General features: G+C 47.3%; 1 protein-coding gene across 1 annotated transcript; it reads left to right on the top strand.

Moving 5' to 3' along the window:
• The first annotated feature begins 376 nt into the window (after nt 1-376).
• Nucleotides 377-6,781, top strand: LOC149335748 (G2/mitotic-specific cyclin-B2-like). The gene is made up of 7 exons (XM_089554000.1): nt 377-406; nt 1,571-1,750; nt 2,575-2,736; nt 3,844-4,089; nt 5,086-5,228; nt 6,032-6,140; nt 6,734-6,781. Exons 1-7 carry the CDS (start codon nt 377-379, stop codon nt 6,779-6,781), a joined length of 918 nt encoding a protein of 305 aa, XP_089410126.1.
• The last annotated feature ends 11,165 nt before the right edge of the window (nt 6,782-17,946 follow it).

The following is a 17,946-nucleotide window of genomic DNA, read 5'->3' on the forward strand; positions in this document are numbered from 1 at the left end:
GCGTGGCTGCTTTCGAACTTGGAAATTTCCAGGAATGGAAAACGCCGTGACGCATTTTGTACCGTCTACTGCATGGGCGGGGAGAGGGGGGTGACAAAGAAGGAGTTGCCATCTGCTTTTTCTTTATCCTCTTCTTTTTTATCTCGTCTCTCGCTCCTCTTACCAGCTTCACCAATAGTGACGTGCCCAGACATTCCCCTTCCTCTCTACCCATTCATTCTCTCCTTCATCCACACGTGACCTGGGCCGCCATACCTATAGATAAAGAGCCCGCAGTAGAGGCTACGCACTTTTCAAACAGGTGTTGCACTGCGCTGGTCACCGGTTGATTTCAAACGTGCAGTTCGCGTTGAGGCCTTGAGGCTCATCCTGTATTATGGCGAGCTTCAACCCAGCAGTTCTTCAGGTGAGTTAATCCTGATGTATTCATTTGTAAGCATAAAAATTATCATTTTATTTCATCTATGCGTTTGTTGAAGCCTTGCAGTGCTGGCGTTCTCACATTAATGCGCTTGATTGCATGTTGCTGTTGGAATCGCAGGTTTGTTCAGACTTTTCTGATATTCATCTCGATAAGCTTTCGTGATTTTAATGAGGGCGAACAGGCACTCGATGGAGGAAATCTCGGTTCCGTCCTGATCGACTCCACGTGGAGGGCGTATTTGTCTGCAAATCGAAAAGGAATGTTGGACGAAAGTCCGTCTCGCGGACGAAAATTGACGGGGTTAGATGAAATGTACACGCTGCACAAGAGTAAATATCTTTACGATACGAATACCTCACGAATGCTTTTACCGCTATTACATAAGAGAATATGTCGCTGCGTTGTGCGGGTACAATATTTCCAATGGAGAAATTGGACCTCTTCCGTAGGTTGCCTCGTCCTTGTGAATGCTCATTATACATAGATCGTTCGTGTCCAGGTGTTTTTTTTCCGAAATTTGGGAGGTATGTTTTGCGTAATATGTTTTGAGCAGCAATTCGGGTGTTTAGTGTCATTTTCAGCAGCACGAGACAGTTCTCTAAAATAGTTCTTTGTCCTGCTTGACAAACGGTGTGCTATTTTTTGCTCCTTCTCTCATAAAAGAAAACACAGAAATCGAGGTTCTCAGGAAAAATTATACACCGATTAAAACTTTTTGTTCCCAGCCTGTCGAAAACGGTTTTTCGTGTTGATAGCAAACTTCTGCCGAGCACACCCACGTCTGAGCAAGACTGGCTTGAATTTATCTCTGGGATAAGTTCTGGGTATCCGCAGATAATTTTTGCTGCGCCCTATCAGCTTTGTGAACAACAGTACCAACATCGTCTGGAAAGCTCATTTTCGAAGAGAAATCGGGTTGATCCCTGTCTTCGAGAATTCCGTTCAGGGATGCTAAGGAAGTAAATGTGACATGCGTACGGAGCCTTTACCGCATGATTATTAATAACCGCACGACCGAAGTGCGCATGGCGATCAACAGGCCGATTTCAGGTTATTCCAAGGCGCCTTGATTTAAGCATAACTGCGGCTATTGTAATGGCCGTCATTTTACTATATTGCTTTTTCGATTCTTGCCTCATCATACAGAGATGCACCCAAGATGCGGATGAAACAGCGTCCCGGACACAGTTCTCGGACCCGACGAGAGTATTCCTCCGCGTGCTGAGCGAAAGACCGTCGGCCAGGAATTTTGTCCGTCAACTAGAAACGAACTCCACATCCCGAATGCCGGACAGTCATGCAAATGACGACATATTCTCACAAGAGGTAAGTACCTTTTATTACTTTCAATGAGCCTTATTAACTGACCACTCTGGTGAATAACCACTGGTACGGAAACTTCCTTTATGGCACGGCGTTCTTACGGTGGTTGGTGCGGGTCAACGAAATCGTCCAGCACTGCTGAGCTATAGCGCACTGTGAATTGTACTCTTGTCTTTTATCCGCTTGTTTTCAGATAGCGGCACAAGGAAAAAATACCAGATACATTATACTACTACTGCTCTAATAATAAGCAAAAAAAAAAAGGATTTGACCGATAGAATTCTGTGACATGGTATCATGTTGTGAAATTTAAAATCGGCTGAACTGAGCAAGAGTGTGAATAATTAGGCGAATCGGAAAAATAACAAAATATAAATTCCACCTCTCGGTCAGTGATCGTTTCCAGCTTTTTGTGCTGCGGCAGTCATATTCACGTTGTGCGTACGGCTAGATATGGAATCGGAGCTTGAAATAAAGCCGAAAACTTTTCCGTTCGAGAAAAAGCCGAGTTCATGCGATAGTTTTGTCGGGAAACTCGATTACGCTGTGTGGATGCAAGTTGGCTCGTTTAAAAGTCATCTTTTGGAGGTGCTAGAGAGGTTACTGTAAAATATCCGCACAGCTTTTTTTTTGTGTTTTGCACCTGCTCTAGATTTTTTATGTTAGTTTCCGTAAAGGGATCCCAGATAACTTTTGAATAGTCTGGGACTGGCTGTATCATTATGCTGTACGTTATTAAGCGATCAGCAAAAGTACTCCGTAAATACTTAGCTTAGTTCTTTGGTCTCGTCACTTAGAATGTTCTTTTTCATTCCCCTCCATTGCAGACGAAATGCCCCATCGAACCGGTATTTTTGAGCGGCCAAAAGGTGGTGAATCGCTTAGTACGAGAGCGCAGTGTTCACTGGCTAATCGGGACCCGCAACGTCCTGCAGTTCTCGCCGGAGATGCTTTTTCTCGCTGTCTCCCTCGCGGATCGCTACTTACAGGTAAGCAAAGTGTCTGTCTACATTTGAACCGAGTTCACGAGCAGCGCAACAAACCAATGTGGAGTATTAGAAAATTCAATGCCGATATAAATACGAACGAATTCCTCGATGGATCAGGCGGATGATGCTCTAACGTTACGTTTCATCGGAATTCGACCTGAGACTTGCATCATACGGAACTAGAGGGCGTTACCATGCGAATTTTATATTATTTGTCTCGTTTGTGGTGCCTTTTCCCATGTAATTCTTTCTCTCAGTTTTTGTACGTACCTGTGTGTTACAACAAGGTATCTGCAGATTTTATTGTTCCTACTCCTGCATTCGTAAAGAACCGAGCTGTGATACTCCTTTCCATACTCATGGTGCTTGTTTACCGTGTGTGGCTGTGTGAAAGCACATCGCCACTGCTAGTTGGTTGTCGGAACTCTGGATGCAGTAGCTTCCGTTAGTGCCTCGCACTAAAGGCATTCACTGCCAGATAAGGTTGCAGTTGCCGAGGTGCTTTACGCTCTTATGCATTCGATAAATTGGACTATTCGATGCGTTTCGAACTTGAATTCGAAATAGCTTACGTCCTACGTATGTACTTATATGGACGTAGTCAAGAGCGAATCTTTTATACGAACGCAAGCTGTCGCTATTAGCTCCATTTCATTTTTCATTCATTATTAGAGCGCAACGACGGCACAGAACAAGAGGGGGACACAACAGCGCGGACTGTCAACTTGAGTTGACAGTCAGCGCTGTGGTGTCCCCCTCTTGTTCTGTGCCGTCGTTGCGCTGTAATTCTGAATGTCGGCAACCAACTTGCCCAAAATGTTGTATTATGGAACTTCATTTTTCATATCGTCTACCCTTCGTTAGCGTGTTGTGCTCATTGGCACGCAACTGAGGGCTTTTCACTCCATGGCACTACAGATTCAGACGCGGATTGCAGCTAGGCAAAGTGCATATGAATAAGCTTTTAGGCCTGTTTTTCTGCAGTTTTGTTGACCTTTAGAGTGCCGGAAGAATCTGTAAATTTGTACAAGCTCTGCTGGGAGCTATGAAGGAGGACCGTCTCCTGACTGATCTGTGCTCCGGCCTCTGCTGCTTTTCTCTGTGCAGATGCGCCCCGTTGATAAGCGCCAGACGGAGCTGCTGTGGGCGGCAGCGTTGTGTGTTGCGGTGCAGCACAAGGAGCCCGAGTGCCACCTTCCCTACCGTTCCTACCTCGCATCAACCAAAAGCATGGGAGAGACGACTGAGCGAGAGCTGTGCGCCATCGAAGAGGACATTCTCCGGGCTGTCGACTGGTCCCTGGACCTGCCGTTGCCCCTGGACTTCCTGCGTCGCAACTGCAAGGCTGCTCAGGTGGGTGCCTGTCGTGCTCTCGGTTGCATTCTTGGAGGATGTTGCATATCAACTGATTGCTGCTCGCAATCTACGACGTGGCTCCACTTGTCTATAAGTTGGATAGGTGCTCGATACAGTTGAGCTGTTAGCACATACAATAATCTGTCGTACCGTCGGCACCATTACATGCACGCTGTTTTGAGATTCCGAGAGGACGGGGTGATGTTTCAGTGCTTCATGTAGAGCACACAAAGGAGCGCAGGTCATGTACAGCACTTAACTGCGCTCCAGTTCATAGTGATTTGCCTTCAAAATATTAGAACCTAATTCGTTAGAGTATATTTTGGTTCAGTAAACTGATTCTAGAGGCCCGTGTATTGTGCGATATGAGAGCACGTTAAAGAACCCCAAATGGTCGAAATTTCTTAAGCCCTTAACTACGGCGTCCCTCATAGCCTGAGTCGCTTTCGGACGTTGAACTACAATTTGGTTCATGAAGGTGAAGTGATTAATATCGCGTGTCGGTATGTATTCCTCGGTTCCGCACGTCCAGTTCTCCACTCGTTATGACGCCTAAAACGGATGAAATTCAGTTTAAAGCTTTCCATGCAGTGGGTGAAGGTGCAGCCTTGTTTGCGGAATTGACGCAGAAAGCTTTTCACACCCTGCATTTTTATGGAAGGATTGGGCTTTGATGCCGAAGGATATCGTTTACTTGTAGTGTAGTGTGGTAATCTGCCCACATTGGCCAACATTAATTTATCATCAATTTCAGTTTAAAACCTGAATTTCTCCTGAATTTTTCGTGTACCAGGCAAGCCGCCAAGCAGCGCCGCGTTTTTGTTTTTGTTTTCTTTGGTTTTTTTTGCTGACGAGTTGCTTGGGAGACAAATAGCCAAATATAAAGCTCTTGACTCTTCCACAGACATGTGCAGATGAGTTGTTGCCTTTTCAATCCAAGTAGTGATACGGAATAGTAATCCCTGGCTACCACATGTTCCCTGTCCTGAATAGGCGAGCAAACAGGAGCACCTGACGGCGATGTACATCCTAGAGGTGTGTCTGGTCGACTACACCATGGCCTGGATAAAGCCCTCCAAGAAGGCCGCATCTGCTCTCTACTGCGCCATGCACTTTCAAGGAAGGAAAAATCTATGGTATGCCACTGAGTCCTTACTATCTTTTAATTTTTTAGAGCCTATGAAAAGTAAAAACACTTTAATCAAAAGATTAAGTAATATCCTAAAGACTACATTACGCTTGGTAATGCCTGAGGTACAACTTTAGAAGAGAGCTGTCGCTGGTCCAAATTAGCGAATTCTGTATGCTACCTTTTGTGAATAGAGATGCACCACTCCCCTCAATTATATTCTGTTTCGAAAAGGGCAGGGCTTGCTGGCTTTAAACAAATTTCTAAAACTTTCCAAAGTTTTTTAATATACTACTTTTTGAAGGTGTACTACTTTCGCATTTCCTTCCTGTGACTAGAACATTGCTCGCGCTCCAATGAGATTTGGTTTCGTGAAATTCCACTGTGATCATACGTTTTCTCTGTAGAATTGGCGAGATGGGTGTGCGTTTAAGAAAGCTTCTAACCAAATAGGTGAATCATATACGTTTTGTAACTTGATTGGGCCAAAGTTGTATTTTCTGCTTATCTGCTACATGTACGAACCAAATACACATTTGCATTTCTTGCAGGGCATCATTTGTTCCAGAATAAGAACAATCATATCGTATGTTTCTCACGAGAGAATCACGATCGCCATCATGACAGGCAACATGTATTCATTGTTGCATTACAAAAAAAAAACAAAAGCTATAATCCCCAGCTAATTACTAGACGGGAAGTTTTCCGCAACGTCAACACTGCAGTAGCACTCAAATGCCCTCTTGAGCATGTATTTATTTTTCTTCGGGGGTGGGTATGACTACTAAGCACAGTGCTATTCATTTCCAGTTGGGACCACAAGATGCAGTTGTGCAGTGGCCACGATATAGGCTCCCTGCAGCCTATAGTGACGCGGATGCAAGAGTTCCTGCTGGCCGCCTGCGAGAGCGAAAAGTGGGTGGGTATCGTTTTCCATATTTTCAGCGCATAAGTCTAGAGATACCTCGTCTATTGGCAAACAGCGTACGTGTAATCTGTGGCTCCTTTAAACGTGAGTCCTCTTTCGTTCTCTGGCAAGTAGAATCCAGAGCTGATAAGCGCACTGAGCAGCAACTCTGGACGCAATCATTTTTCAACGGGAAAGAGTTTAAGAACGCAATTTTTTCATACATTGTAGCCATCAGTATACCCGCAGTTCTCCCATCGCCATGCTTCTATACTTTTGCTAAAAACGTTTTTGTTAATGTGGAGAAGTTTTCCTATTGGTTTTCCACAAAGGCGACGGAAAATTTCGAAAAGGGGTTAAAAACGCAGCGGGAGAATCGACCACTGCCTAAAATATTTCTATAACAATGCCTTACAATATGCATTCTTTTCGTCCAAGAAATCTGGAGATGTTGGTTTTTTCTGTGCCTACTGATGTAAGTTTGTTATGTTGCGTGGGAGCTACTGTTCGCATTGTCATTCTTGAAAAACATTGGGACACTGATCTTGCTTCATTTGTTTGACTCTTGTGGCAACACAGTGAACATTTCTTGCGCTCTATTGCAGACTCCATACGAGGTCTACGAGAAGTACTTGGCTGACTCTCTCGGCTGATCATCGAACAACAAGGGCCGGCAGCTTCGCTAGCTTTCAAAAGGGAGCCTTCTGAAATTCAAGCTGCACATTCCAAGGGCTGTCTTCCACTGCATATTCATCATCATCATCATCAGCCTGACTACACCCACTGCAGGGCAAAGGCCTCTCCCATGTCTCTCCAATTAACCCTGTCCTTTGTCAGTTGCCGCCACTGTATCCCCGCAAACTTCTTAATCTCATCCGCCCACCTAACTTTCTGCCGTCCCCTGCTACGTTTGCTTTCTCTTGGAATCCACTCCGTTACCCTTAAGGACCAGCGGTTATCTTGCCTTCGCATTACATGCCCTGCCCAAGCCCATTTCTTCCTCTTGATTTCAACTAAGATGTCATTAACCCGCGTTTGTTCCCTCACCCACTCCGCCCGCTTTCGATCTCTTAACGTTACACCTATCATTTTCCTTTCCATAGCTCGCTGCGTTGTTCTCAACTTAAGCTGAACCCTCTTTGTTAGCCTCCACGTTTCTGCCCCATAGGTGAGTACCGGTAGGATACAGCTGTTGTATACTTTTCTCTTCAGGGATATTGGTAAGCTACCATTCATGATCTGAGAGAACTTGCCATATGCGCTCCACCCCATTCTTATTCCCTCTCATGATCCGGATCTGCGGTCACTACCTGCCCTAAGTAGACATATTCTCTTATTACTTCCAGCACCTCGCTACCAATGGCGAACTGCTGTTCCCTTGCTAGGCTGTTGAACATTACTTTGGTTTTCTGCATGTTAATTCTTAGCCCCACCGTTCTGCTCTGCCTGTCTAACTGATTGATCATGCTTTGCAGTTCTTGTCCTGAGTGGCTTAACAAGGCAATGTCATCAGCGAATCTCAAATTACTCAGGTATTCTCCATTAACTCTTATCCCCAATTGTTCCCATTCCAGACCCCGGAATACCACCTGTAAGCAGGCAGTGAAGAGCATTGGCGAGATCGTGTCTCCCTGCCTGACACCTTTCCGTATTGAAATTTTATTGCTGACTTTATGGAGAACTATAGTAGCTGTGCAATCGTTATAAATATCTTCCAATATTTTCACATAGCACTCTTCTACACCCTGATTCCGCAATGCCTGCATGACAGCTGAGGTTTCCACTGAGTCAAATGCTTTCTCGTAATCAATGAAGGCTATATATAGGGGTTGGTCATATTCTGCGCATTTCTCTATCACCTGATTGATAGTGTGAATGTGATCTATTGTCGAGTATCCTTTACGAAAGCCTGCCTGATCATTTGGTTGACTAAAGTCCAAGGTTGTCCCGACTCTATTAGCGATTACCTTAGTAAATACCTTGTAGGCAACGGACAATAAGCTGATTGGTCTGTAATTCTTCAAGTCCTTGACGTCTCCTTTCTTATGAATTAAGATAATGTTAGCGTTCTTCCAAGCTTCTGGTACTCTCGAGGTCACAAGGCATTGTGTATACAGGGTGGCTAGTTTTTGTAGCACAATCTCTCCTCCGTCCTTCAACAAATCTGCTGTTACCTGATCCTTACCAGCTGCTTTCCCTCTTTGCATTGCTCCTAAGGCTTTCTTTACTTCCTCCTTCGTTACTGGCAGGATGTCCCACTGCAGTGCTCGACTGCCTCCCTCAGTAACTTGATGATTAGATTCGCTACTGTATAGATTTTTGTAGAACTCTTCGGCTAATTCAACTATCTTATCCATATTGCTGATGACATTGCCCTGTTTGTCTTTTAGCGCATACATCTGGTTTTTACCTATGCCCAGTTTCTCCTCACTGATTTTAGGCTACCTCCGTTCCTTAGAGCATGCTCGATTTTCTCCATGTTAAACTTTCTTATGTCGGCTACCTTGCGCTTATTTATTAACTTCGATAGCTCTGCTAGTTCTATCCTGTCTGTGGAGTTAGACGTCCTCATGCTTTGACGTTTCTTAATCAGATCTTTAGTCTCCTGAGATAGCTTGCTGGTATCCTGTCGAACAATCCTACCACCTACTTCTGCGGCGCACTCTGTAACGATAGCTGTAAGATTATCATTCATTCTTTCAACACTACGGTCGTCTTCTTCAGTTAAAGCGGAATATCTGTTTTGCAGCGACATTCTGAATTCCTCTACCTTCCCTATTAATGCTAACTCATTAATAGCCTTTCTCTTCACCAGTTTCCTCCGTTCCCTCTTCAAATCTAAGCTAACACGAGACCTTACCATTCTGTGGTCGCTACAACGGACCTTACCGAGGACCTCCACATCCTCTACGATGCCAGGGTATGCACACAGTATGAAGTCTATTTCATTTTTAGTCTCACCATTGGGGCTCTTCCACGTCCACTTCCTGTTTGCTCGTTTTCGGAAGAAGGTATTCATAATCCGTAAATTATTTCTATCTGCGAACTCTACTAATAACTCTCCCCTACTGTTCCTAGAACCTATGCCATAGTCACCTACCGCCTTGTCTCCAGCCTGCTTTTTACCTACCTTTGCATTAAAGTCGCCCATCAGTACAGTGTACTGTGATTTTACTTTCGTCATTGCCGATTCCACATCCTCATAGAAGCTTTCAACTATCTGGTCATCATGGCTTGATGTAGGTGCGTAGGCCTGCACCACCTTCAGCTTGTACCTCTTATTAAGCCTAATTACGATAGCTGCCACTCTCGTTAATACTGTAAAACTCCTCGATGTTGCCAGCTATATCCTGATTAATAAGGAATCCCACACCTTGTTCTCGCCTATCTGCTAATCCACGATAGCACAGTACATGCCCGCCCTTTAGTACTGTATACGCCTAATCTGTCCTCCTAACCTCACTAAGCCCTATGACATCCAATTTAATACCTGCTAATTCCTCCAATAGCACTGCTAAGCTAGCCTCACTTGATAAGGTTCTTGCGTGAAACGTTGCCAGGTTCCGTTTCCAATGGCGGCCTGTCCGGAGCCAGAGATTCTTAGCACCCTCCGCTGCGTCACAGATCTGACCGCCGCCTTGGTCAGTTGCTCCGCCGCTGCTGGGGACTGAGGGCCGAGGGTTAATTGGTTTGTTCATAGAAGGTTATGGCCATGTACTACACCAGGGTGGCCAAATCCTGTTCTGGTGAGGAAGTGCGTTGTCGGTTCTGTTCACCGAAATCAGGCCGCACTCCAAGCCTGGGTATTGTTACGTTTCGCCTCCTTCGTGAGAAAAAAAACGGCGTGGTAGCAGCGGAATGCCGATGAGTCGCGAAAGGCATGCGGGGTAAACGCCTGAATTAGCCACGGAAGCGGCGTCGGTCATCCACCCCGCATCTGGCCAGCCAGCTCTGCAGTACAGAAAGAAGTTAGCTGCCATGTTCGGCAGTACTAGACATACCAAGGGGCCCGGGTGCCAGCCGGGTCCAGTCATCAAGTTGACAGCAGCAACCATCTTCCAGGAATAAGTGGTCAGCGACCCGCGCACGTGCGACCACATGAAAAGCGCAGGAATCTTCGAGAACCTTCCAGAATCTGCGCGACGCAGATGGCATCCGTCTCTCTCCCAACACGTGACGGGGGCGTGTTCCCTATTGAGAGTGTGTGTGTGTGGGTGCCACAGTGAACTTTCAGGACCCTCCTTTCCCGACAAGCCCGGCCCCCATCTAGGGAGCCCAGGGAAATGAAAGGATATAAAACTCGGCGCCTTGGACAGCCGAGTAGCTCCTGACCATCTGAGCTCATCGTCTTGTAGCTTTGCTCCTTGTTTTGAGACTCTCTTACTGAGACGTTCTCTCAGTTGCTGTTTGTATATATGTAAATTCCCATGTGTAAAGTTATTCTTGTCTTTCCCTTAAACCTCGCCTCCGACCTTCCTCATCCCCTCTCCGGCACGACCATGCTACCTGATCTTTAATAACTGGTTGCCAGCGGTGGAATCGAGTCAACGGACGTCAGCGGAGAGACGTGGTCAACGGTTTGCTAAGCAGCAGTTCGGCGAGTCGGGAGCAGTGCAACAGCCCTGTGTGATGACTGGTTGCCTGCAGCGGAACGACTGCGCTGGATTCTTGGCTGCGAAGTTTGGTGAGTGCGGGACTTTCCTCTACTAAGTTTTGCCAGGCTTTTGTGAAGTGTCAGAAACAAAGCTGGTAATTGGGATTGTCGTTGCTGCCGGGTTAGTGCGGCAAGACAATAGGGGCAGTAGAGAAAGCAGCACTCGGAGCGGCCATGGATTTGAAATCGTTACGCAAACCGAAGTTACTGGAACTTGCAAGAGAGTTGGGTCTGGATGTCTCAGACAAACTCAGAAAACCAGAGCTGCTGAAGGCTATTCTTGCGTTGGAGGCTGAAGATGACGAGCTCGCGGAATGCCTTGAGACCATTGAGGAAAGGGAAAAGGCAAAACAAGAGAAAGAGGAACTTGAACGTAGAGAAAAACTAGATAAAGAGGAGCAGGAGCGACAGCGGGAAATCAAGCATAAACTTAACGCGATCAGAAGTATAAGAACGCGATCTCGGTTAAGTATGTTCAGAAAAGGGGAAAATTTCAGTACTTTTCTGGAAAATTTTGAGAAAATTTGCAAGGAGGAACAGCTGGATCAGGGTGATCAGGGGGATCAGCAACGTATTAGCGCGGTTGTCGGACGAGGATGCCCACAACTATGCGATAGCTAAGAGTGAGCTTTTCCGGCACTTTAGACTATCCGCAGAGGTCGAATTCACGAGCCAAATTGGCAATGGTCAGCTACCTCGCGAGAGTGTCAGGGGCCGAGTTGCGAGCTCAGCTCAGTCGCCGGAAAACACGGCTGCTGCTCATTGGTCCAGGAAAGGCAGGCCACTTCAGCAGCGTGGACCGAGGATCTCGGTCGAAAAACTAGCGAAAGGTGCAAATCCGCAAGCCACAAGGGCTCAAGGGAGAGTTTGGGCACCAGTGCTAGGAACAAGGAAAGGTGCAATGCGGTAGTTGCGAGCTCAGAAGCGCATGCACTTTCCGGGATGGAGGCGGATTTCTGCGGTAAAGGGGTTAGTACCCTGGAGAAAAACGCCGAAGGTCTCAGTGATCAGGGAAATGTAGTCCTTGGGTCACGTGAGGAAGGTCCTCACGGGAATTTAGTGAAGGCCGGGTTTAAAAGGATTCAAGAGCAAGCTGTGAGTCGCAGCAATCCCGTCAACGACAAAGCCGAGCAATCTGCTTCGTTAGCGAGCACAGACAAGGCTAATAAGGGAGAAGCGACCGTCTCTAGCCCTGGGGCAAAAGCTGCTTTGACAAGTGAGGTTGATGCTTCTGCTCAGGAAGAGACTAGTGAGCTTGCGGGCCAGAGCAGTCGGGGAATCGAGGGAGACCCTCCTTCGATGCGGCTGGCGAACAGTAGTAGCCAAGTATTGGACACAGCGCTTTGCTGTAAGGAGAGCGACTGCGAATCACCCGAGTGCACCGCTGAAACCCAAGGGCAGATCGCAAAGTTAGCCATCGAGTGTGGTTTAGATCAAGTTGCAGGCCAGGGAGTTAGGGTCGCAGGGTCGATTAGTAAGCCTCAGGAGAGCAAGTTATGCTCAGACGAAAGTAAGGTGCCGTCAGAACAGTTGGATGCTGCGATGCGCAGTGCCTTACCGAAAGCACTAGCCGATAGTTGGAATTCAAGAGAGAAATGCGGCTCGGTGCTGCGTCGAAGAGCAGAGGCGAAGGGTGAGGTCACCGCAGGAAAGGGAGGCGCGCAGGAGAAAACAGTCAGGGCAGTTTCTGGAAAGCGGCCGCGCTCAAGGAGAGCGAAGCCAAGGGGTAGACCGCAGAAAAAGGACGAAGGACGGGCCCAAAACATTGTAAGGGTTAAGGCCGGTCAAAAACGTAATCGTCGGAAACTGCCACCGCGACACTCTAGATGCGATAGGCACCGTACGAAGGCCAGGTTGCCTAGGCGAGTTAATACAAAACGAAAGCCACCTGCCCGATTGTGGAGACACTGCAGAAGTTGTTGCGGAACGAGTAAAACTTGCAGCGGGCCAGAGAGAAGCACGCATTGCTACCTCACGAGGGAACGCAGCAGAACGCGCTCCCGTGAAAAAAAGAAACGAGGGAGTTTCCGGAATCGAGACAGAACACGCAGGCATTTCTTTTATGCACGACCGTCACCCCCTCGTATTCAACTGTTCAAGTGCTGCTCGGACGTTGCAGACGCGCGGGCGGGGTGCATCGTTGTTGCAGGGCGTGTGGAGCTCTCGGGTGTCAACGTGCAGTTAGGCCCCTCGATTTTTGTCGGTTGTCGGCAGCTAAAGCCACTGTCAGTCTGCGACCGCGCAGGGCGCGGCTGAAGAATGGGCAACCCCTTCGAGTCGCGAAGTGGGTAGTTGGCAGCATAGTCTAAGAATGAGTCGATGCTGTTTGCTTTTTCTTTTTTTTTCATGCAGAAGGAAAAAGTTTCGAGCATATATAGTTTTGAAATGCTCTTTGTTAGTTTTCGCAGCAGCGGTATAATGTTTCTGTGATGCAATGGGTTTTGCACCATGCACTTGTGGTAGCGTCCGCTGACACGCGGAAGTGCTAGTAAGATGGGCCATTGTGGGTCAATAGCATAAGCGCCTGGAGTCGCTTTGTTTTTATGACATTAGGGGAATTAATGTGACTTTGGCTGCGGTGTTGAGTGAATCTTTGCAGGGTTATGCAAGGTTAGGGTACTATGCTGCCATGTAGAATGAAAGGGAAACAAGCGCGTTTGTAATTGTCGTGATCATTACGAACTGACCTACGTTACAAAAAGGGGAGTCTCCAAGGTAATGCCGATGGCTTGAGTCGAAGTCCCTAGCGCAAGAATCAGCCTCAAAGTTGCTGCTTACTGGTGTTTTTTTTCCTGATATAGGCTATTGAACATATCGTTCTTGCTTTTTTGTTTCAAAGTGAGACGGGTTTTGCAGTGTAATGTTCGGATTTGTGGACACTGAGTGCTGCTGGACTACTCCCAGGGATTAAAGGTTTAAATGACTTAATAAGAGGGAAAGAGGCTGGCATTGCTTAGTGTGGATTGTGTCGTGCTTGCTGACTGACCGGTTGGGTTTTCGGCGTAGTTCTAACGCTAGCAGGGAACCGGTCATTTTGAAGTCACGTTGCAGTGCCCTTTGTGCACCTGAACGTGCGAAGGAAGCCTTCGAGGTGCGCTGGGCTCAAGAAGCAACGAGAGATGACCGACTCCAGTTAAAAGCAGCCTCGAGCGACATCCCTCCAGACAGCGGATGCAGTCCCCTGTCCATCGGGATCTCCTTCTCCCGGCGGGGCAGTCTGTTACGTTTCGCCTCCTTCGTGAGAAAAAAAACGGCGTGGTAGCAGCGGAATGCCGATGAGTCGCGAAAGGCATGCGGGGTAAACGCCTGAATTAGCCACGGAAGCGGCGTCGGTCATCCACCCCGCATCTGGCCAGCCAGCTCTGCAGTACAGAAAGAAGTTAGCTGCCATGTTCGGCAGTACTTGACATTCCAAGGGGCCCGGGTGCCAGCCGGGTCCAGTCATCAAGTTGACAGCAGCAACCATCTTCCAGGAATAAGTGGTCAGCGACCCGCGCACGTGCGACCACATGAAAAGCGCAGGAATGCTCTTCGAGAACCTTCCAGAATCTGTGCGACGCAGATGGCATCCGTCTCTCTCCCAACACGTGACGGGGGCGTGTTCCCTATTGAGAGTGTGTGTGTGTGGGTGCCACAGTGAACTTTCAGGACCCTCCTTTCCCGACAAGCCCGGCCCCCATCTAGGGAGCCCAGGGAAATGAAAGGATATAAAACTCGGCGCCTTGGACAGCCGAGTAGCTCCTGACCATCTGAGCTCATCGTCTTGTAGCTTTGCTCCTTGTTTTGAGACTCGCTTACTGAGACGTTCTCTCAGTTGCTGTTTGTATATATGTAAATTCCAATGTATAAAGTTCTTGTCTTTCCCTTAAACCTCGCCTCCGACCTTCCTCATCCCCTCTCCGGCACGACCATGCTACCTGATCTTTAATAGTATGCAATTCCATCGACACGCGGAGCTTTTTTTTTTAACCCGGTAAAGAATGGCGTGGCACCGGGATTCGAACCCCGGTCCTCTTGCACGCGAGGCGGATGCTCTACCTCTACGCCATCGCTGCAATCTCACTGCATATTATGAGAGCTATGAGCACAGCGGCATAGCAGGTAATCACCGCGCGGATGAGGTCGCGCGAACTGCGCACGACGACGCCGATTTTGTGTCGATCCCCATTTCGAGATCGGATGCAGCGAGCAGGCTTCGCGCACTTGCGCAGGACATCACGCTTGCCGCGTGGAATTCCGGCCAATTTTGCAATTCCCGTTTACAATCCTTGGACCCAGATCTGAAGCTCCGGCTACCATCAGGCCTACCACGACGAGAAGAAACTTTGCTGTGTCGCCTCTGGCTTGGTGTAGCGTTCACCAGCCACTACTCATTCTTAATCGGTATGGCTGATAGTCCTGCATGTTCCATCTGCGGGCATGACGAGACCATAACCCACATTCTTTGTGTCTGCCCTGCCTACACCACCGAAAGGCAGTCTCTCAGCCGTGCGCTGGAGCGCCTAGATACACGCCCTTTCACGGAAATGAAGATTCTCGGCCACTGGCTGCGGCGGTCGTCGGCGGAGAAGGCCTGCAAGGCACTGCTCCACTTCTTGAGAACTTCTGGCCTGCACGATAGTGAACGAACAGTGACGTTTTATAGTGACTTCAATTTTCTGTTACTCACCTTTCTCTTTCTTTTTTTATCCCCTCACCCCCTTCCCCCCGTGTAGGGTAGCAAGCCGATTATTATTTCGGTTAACCTCCCTGCCTTTCCTCTTCTATATCCTCCTCCTCCTCCTCCTTACATATTTTTGATGGCGCTTTCTGTTCGCCTTGTGCTTTGCATGCATGTGTTTCGTAATAAATTTTCTTATTCCATTTCCCGTGACCACACTTTCCTCTTTCCATGTGCAGCAGCTTCCTTCGTGGAGTGGCGCTGACATTATAGTCGCACAGCTGCATCTTGAATGTCGGAGTCAACAGTGTTGGATACTATAATAGGAATATCCGTGCTCTGCACACGAGAACATTTCAGGCTTGATAAGTACGAGAATTTTTTGAAGCACTGCTCGTTTCTACACCGGCTTCGGACAGTCCTGTGGAGCATTGCACCCTTGCAAATAGAACCTTCAATCACTATGCCAAAGCTCCATGTAAGTATGTGAAGGCTCCAGGCCACGTAGAAAACACGAATGCCAGAAAGCAAGGCATTCGATAACAGAGTAATCGTGAAATATGGGCTGCTGCAAGAATTGATTGCCCGCAGTTGACCCTTGTTACAGCTAGATTTAGACGTTGCTTAGCCGAGTGTGTCTCCACTGAACTGCCAGTGCTGTGCCTTTGCAGGAGGAGCTTCAAAAACATTCCAGTTCATATGACACTCTAGTCGTCGTAGTGTGCCTTCGTTCTTTTTGTTTTCGCGATGTCATTTTGAACATAAATTTACGGCTAAGCCAAATATTGCACTTCTACACGCAGAAAAAAAACTCACAATGATGTGAAAAAGTTCTCCAACCCTTTCCGTCGACATTTTGATGCTTGTATCTTACTTTAGTACAGCCCCTTTAAGTTTGGAAATTATGGGTAAAAATATGTGAGTATTTCTTTTATTTATTTCCTGCGGGAATATGAACTTAACACTGTCGCTGATACGGCCTTGTAAGGTTTTGTTGATTTTCCCTCCTCAATTTAGGATCCTAAGTGCACAACACCAGCTTTTCTCGAGGAGAAGTGATAGCTTTTGTCAGCGATGCTTCGCTGACCATAATTTGTAATCGATTATAATCAATATATAGCAGCGGGTAGACGAGACAATGAGCGATTGAACTAGCTGGAGGCAGACGGAGACGACAACAAAGTTCTCGCTGTGTTCTCTACGCCGGCCGTAGCTGTTCTCTTAGCTTGCGCAAATAATTGTAAATATATTCTTTCTCGCAACATTATAATAAAGCATAAAAGCGATAACTGGGGGTGCACGCAAAGCGACAAGAAACATCATTGCCTTGCAATACTAACAGAAAAATATGCGGCCATTAAAATGTAAAAGAGGCTTCGCTGAACTCTATTTGGTACGAATGCCACTTGTGGATGCCATGCGACTCAAGTGGCTTCTCAACGCGCCCGTTTGAACGGCGGCTGCGCAGGAATGCCGGAAAAATATAATAGTGTCGCCCTCACAGAAGGAAACAGTTAACTGACTGATCAATTGCCGGCGGAGTGCCCGCCAGTTCCTCTGAAAAAAAAAAAGATAGTTAAAGCGTTGAAATTAAATTACTTGTAGAAAAGCAAGAAAGTGTTACTGATATCATCTTCAGATTATTAACGCTCACCGCTATGCCTCTTACTGCCAAGGACCTAGAAGGTCGTCACCGTGTTCCCGCGAAATCTCAGCCCACGAATATTGTTGCACAATTCACTGGCCTTTAAAAATGAGGCAGCCTAGTCGAAAACGCGTGGAAGCTACCAGTGGAGAACAGATAACTAAAAAAACATCACATTAAATTGTCTTTGTTAAGGATCACCTTTGTTCCCTTCTGCGGCGCATTCCGCGGTTTCTGTGGTTATTGCAAGCGGCCTTCGGCAGCGTAAGTCGGTGTACACAGCCACTCTCCACGGTCGACCGAAGAGATGGCGCCACCGGTGCAACCGCTGAGACAGCGGCCTGTTTGCTTTCGTCGTCGCTGCAGACGATGCGAACATCAGAGTTTTTATTGATTCACACAGGTACCCCAAAAAAAGATATGGTACAAAACAGTTCTGCCGACCAAATGTCATCTCTGTGCGAAATTTGAGCTCGAACAATACACCGGTTTAACTCTGAGGAGCATTCTACGGCGCTCGTTTAATTACGGAACTGCCTCTATATAGGGGAGGACGTGCATCGGACTGTTTATCGAGCGCACGCGCAGCACATATTCTCCCGTATTTCGCGCTGTGCTCGTAATTGATGCGGCGCTTACCAACTCGGTGGTCGAAGCTCGCGCGCTCATGTAAAAAAAAAAAAAACAGAGTGTATAAGTCCTTTCTATGTATAACCTCAGCCTGAAGCATTCCTCTCGTCCTATTATCGCTTCGGTCTGTCACAACACCTATTAAATTAATTAATATTCGGCGTTACCTTCAAGCGCCGTGGTGTGACAGATGGAAACGGGTATGGATTTTTCAAAGGGGGGGGGGGGG

Source organism: Amblyomma mixtum, chromosome 7 (assembly GCF_055824585.1).
Source record: "Amblyomma mixtum isolate Tamu chromosome 7, ASM5582458v1, whole genome shotgun sequence".
Taxonomy (NCBI): domain Eukaryota; kingdom Metazoa; phylum Arthropoda; class Arachnida; order Ixodida; family Ixodidae; genus Amblyomma; species Amblyomma mixtum.

Excerpts from the sequence above, each read along its gene's own strand:
- LOC149335748 (XM_089554000.1), top strand. The coding sequence starts at position 377 with ATGGCGAGCTTCAACCCAGCAGTTCTTCAG. Across the intron at positions 407-1,570 it reads TCAACCCAGCAGTTCTTCAG|AGATGCACCCAAGATGCGGA; the intron begins GTGAGTTAATCC and ends CTCATCATACAG. Across the intron at positions 6,141-6,733 it reads CCTGCGAGAGCGAAAAGTGG|ACTCCATACGAGGTCTACGA; the intron begins GTGGGTATCGTT and ends GCTCTATTGCAG.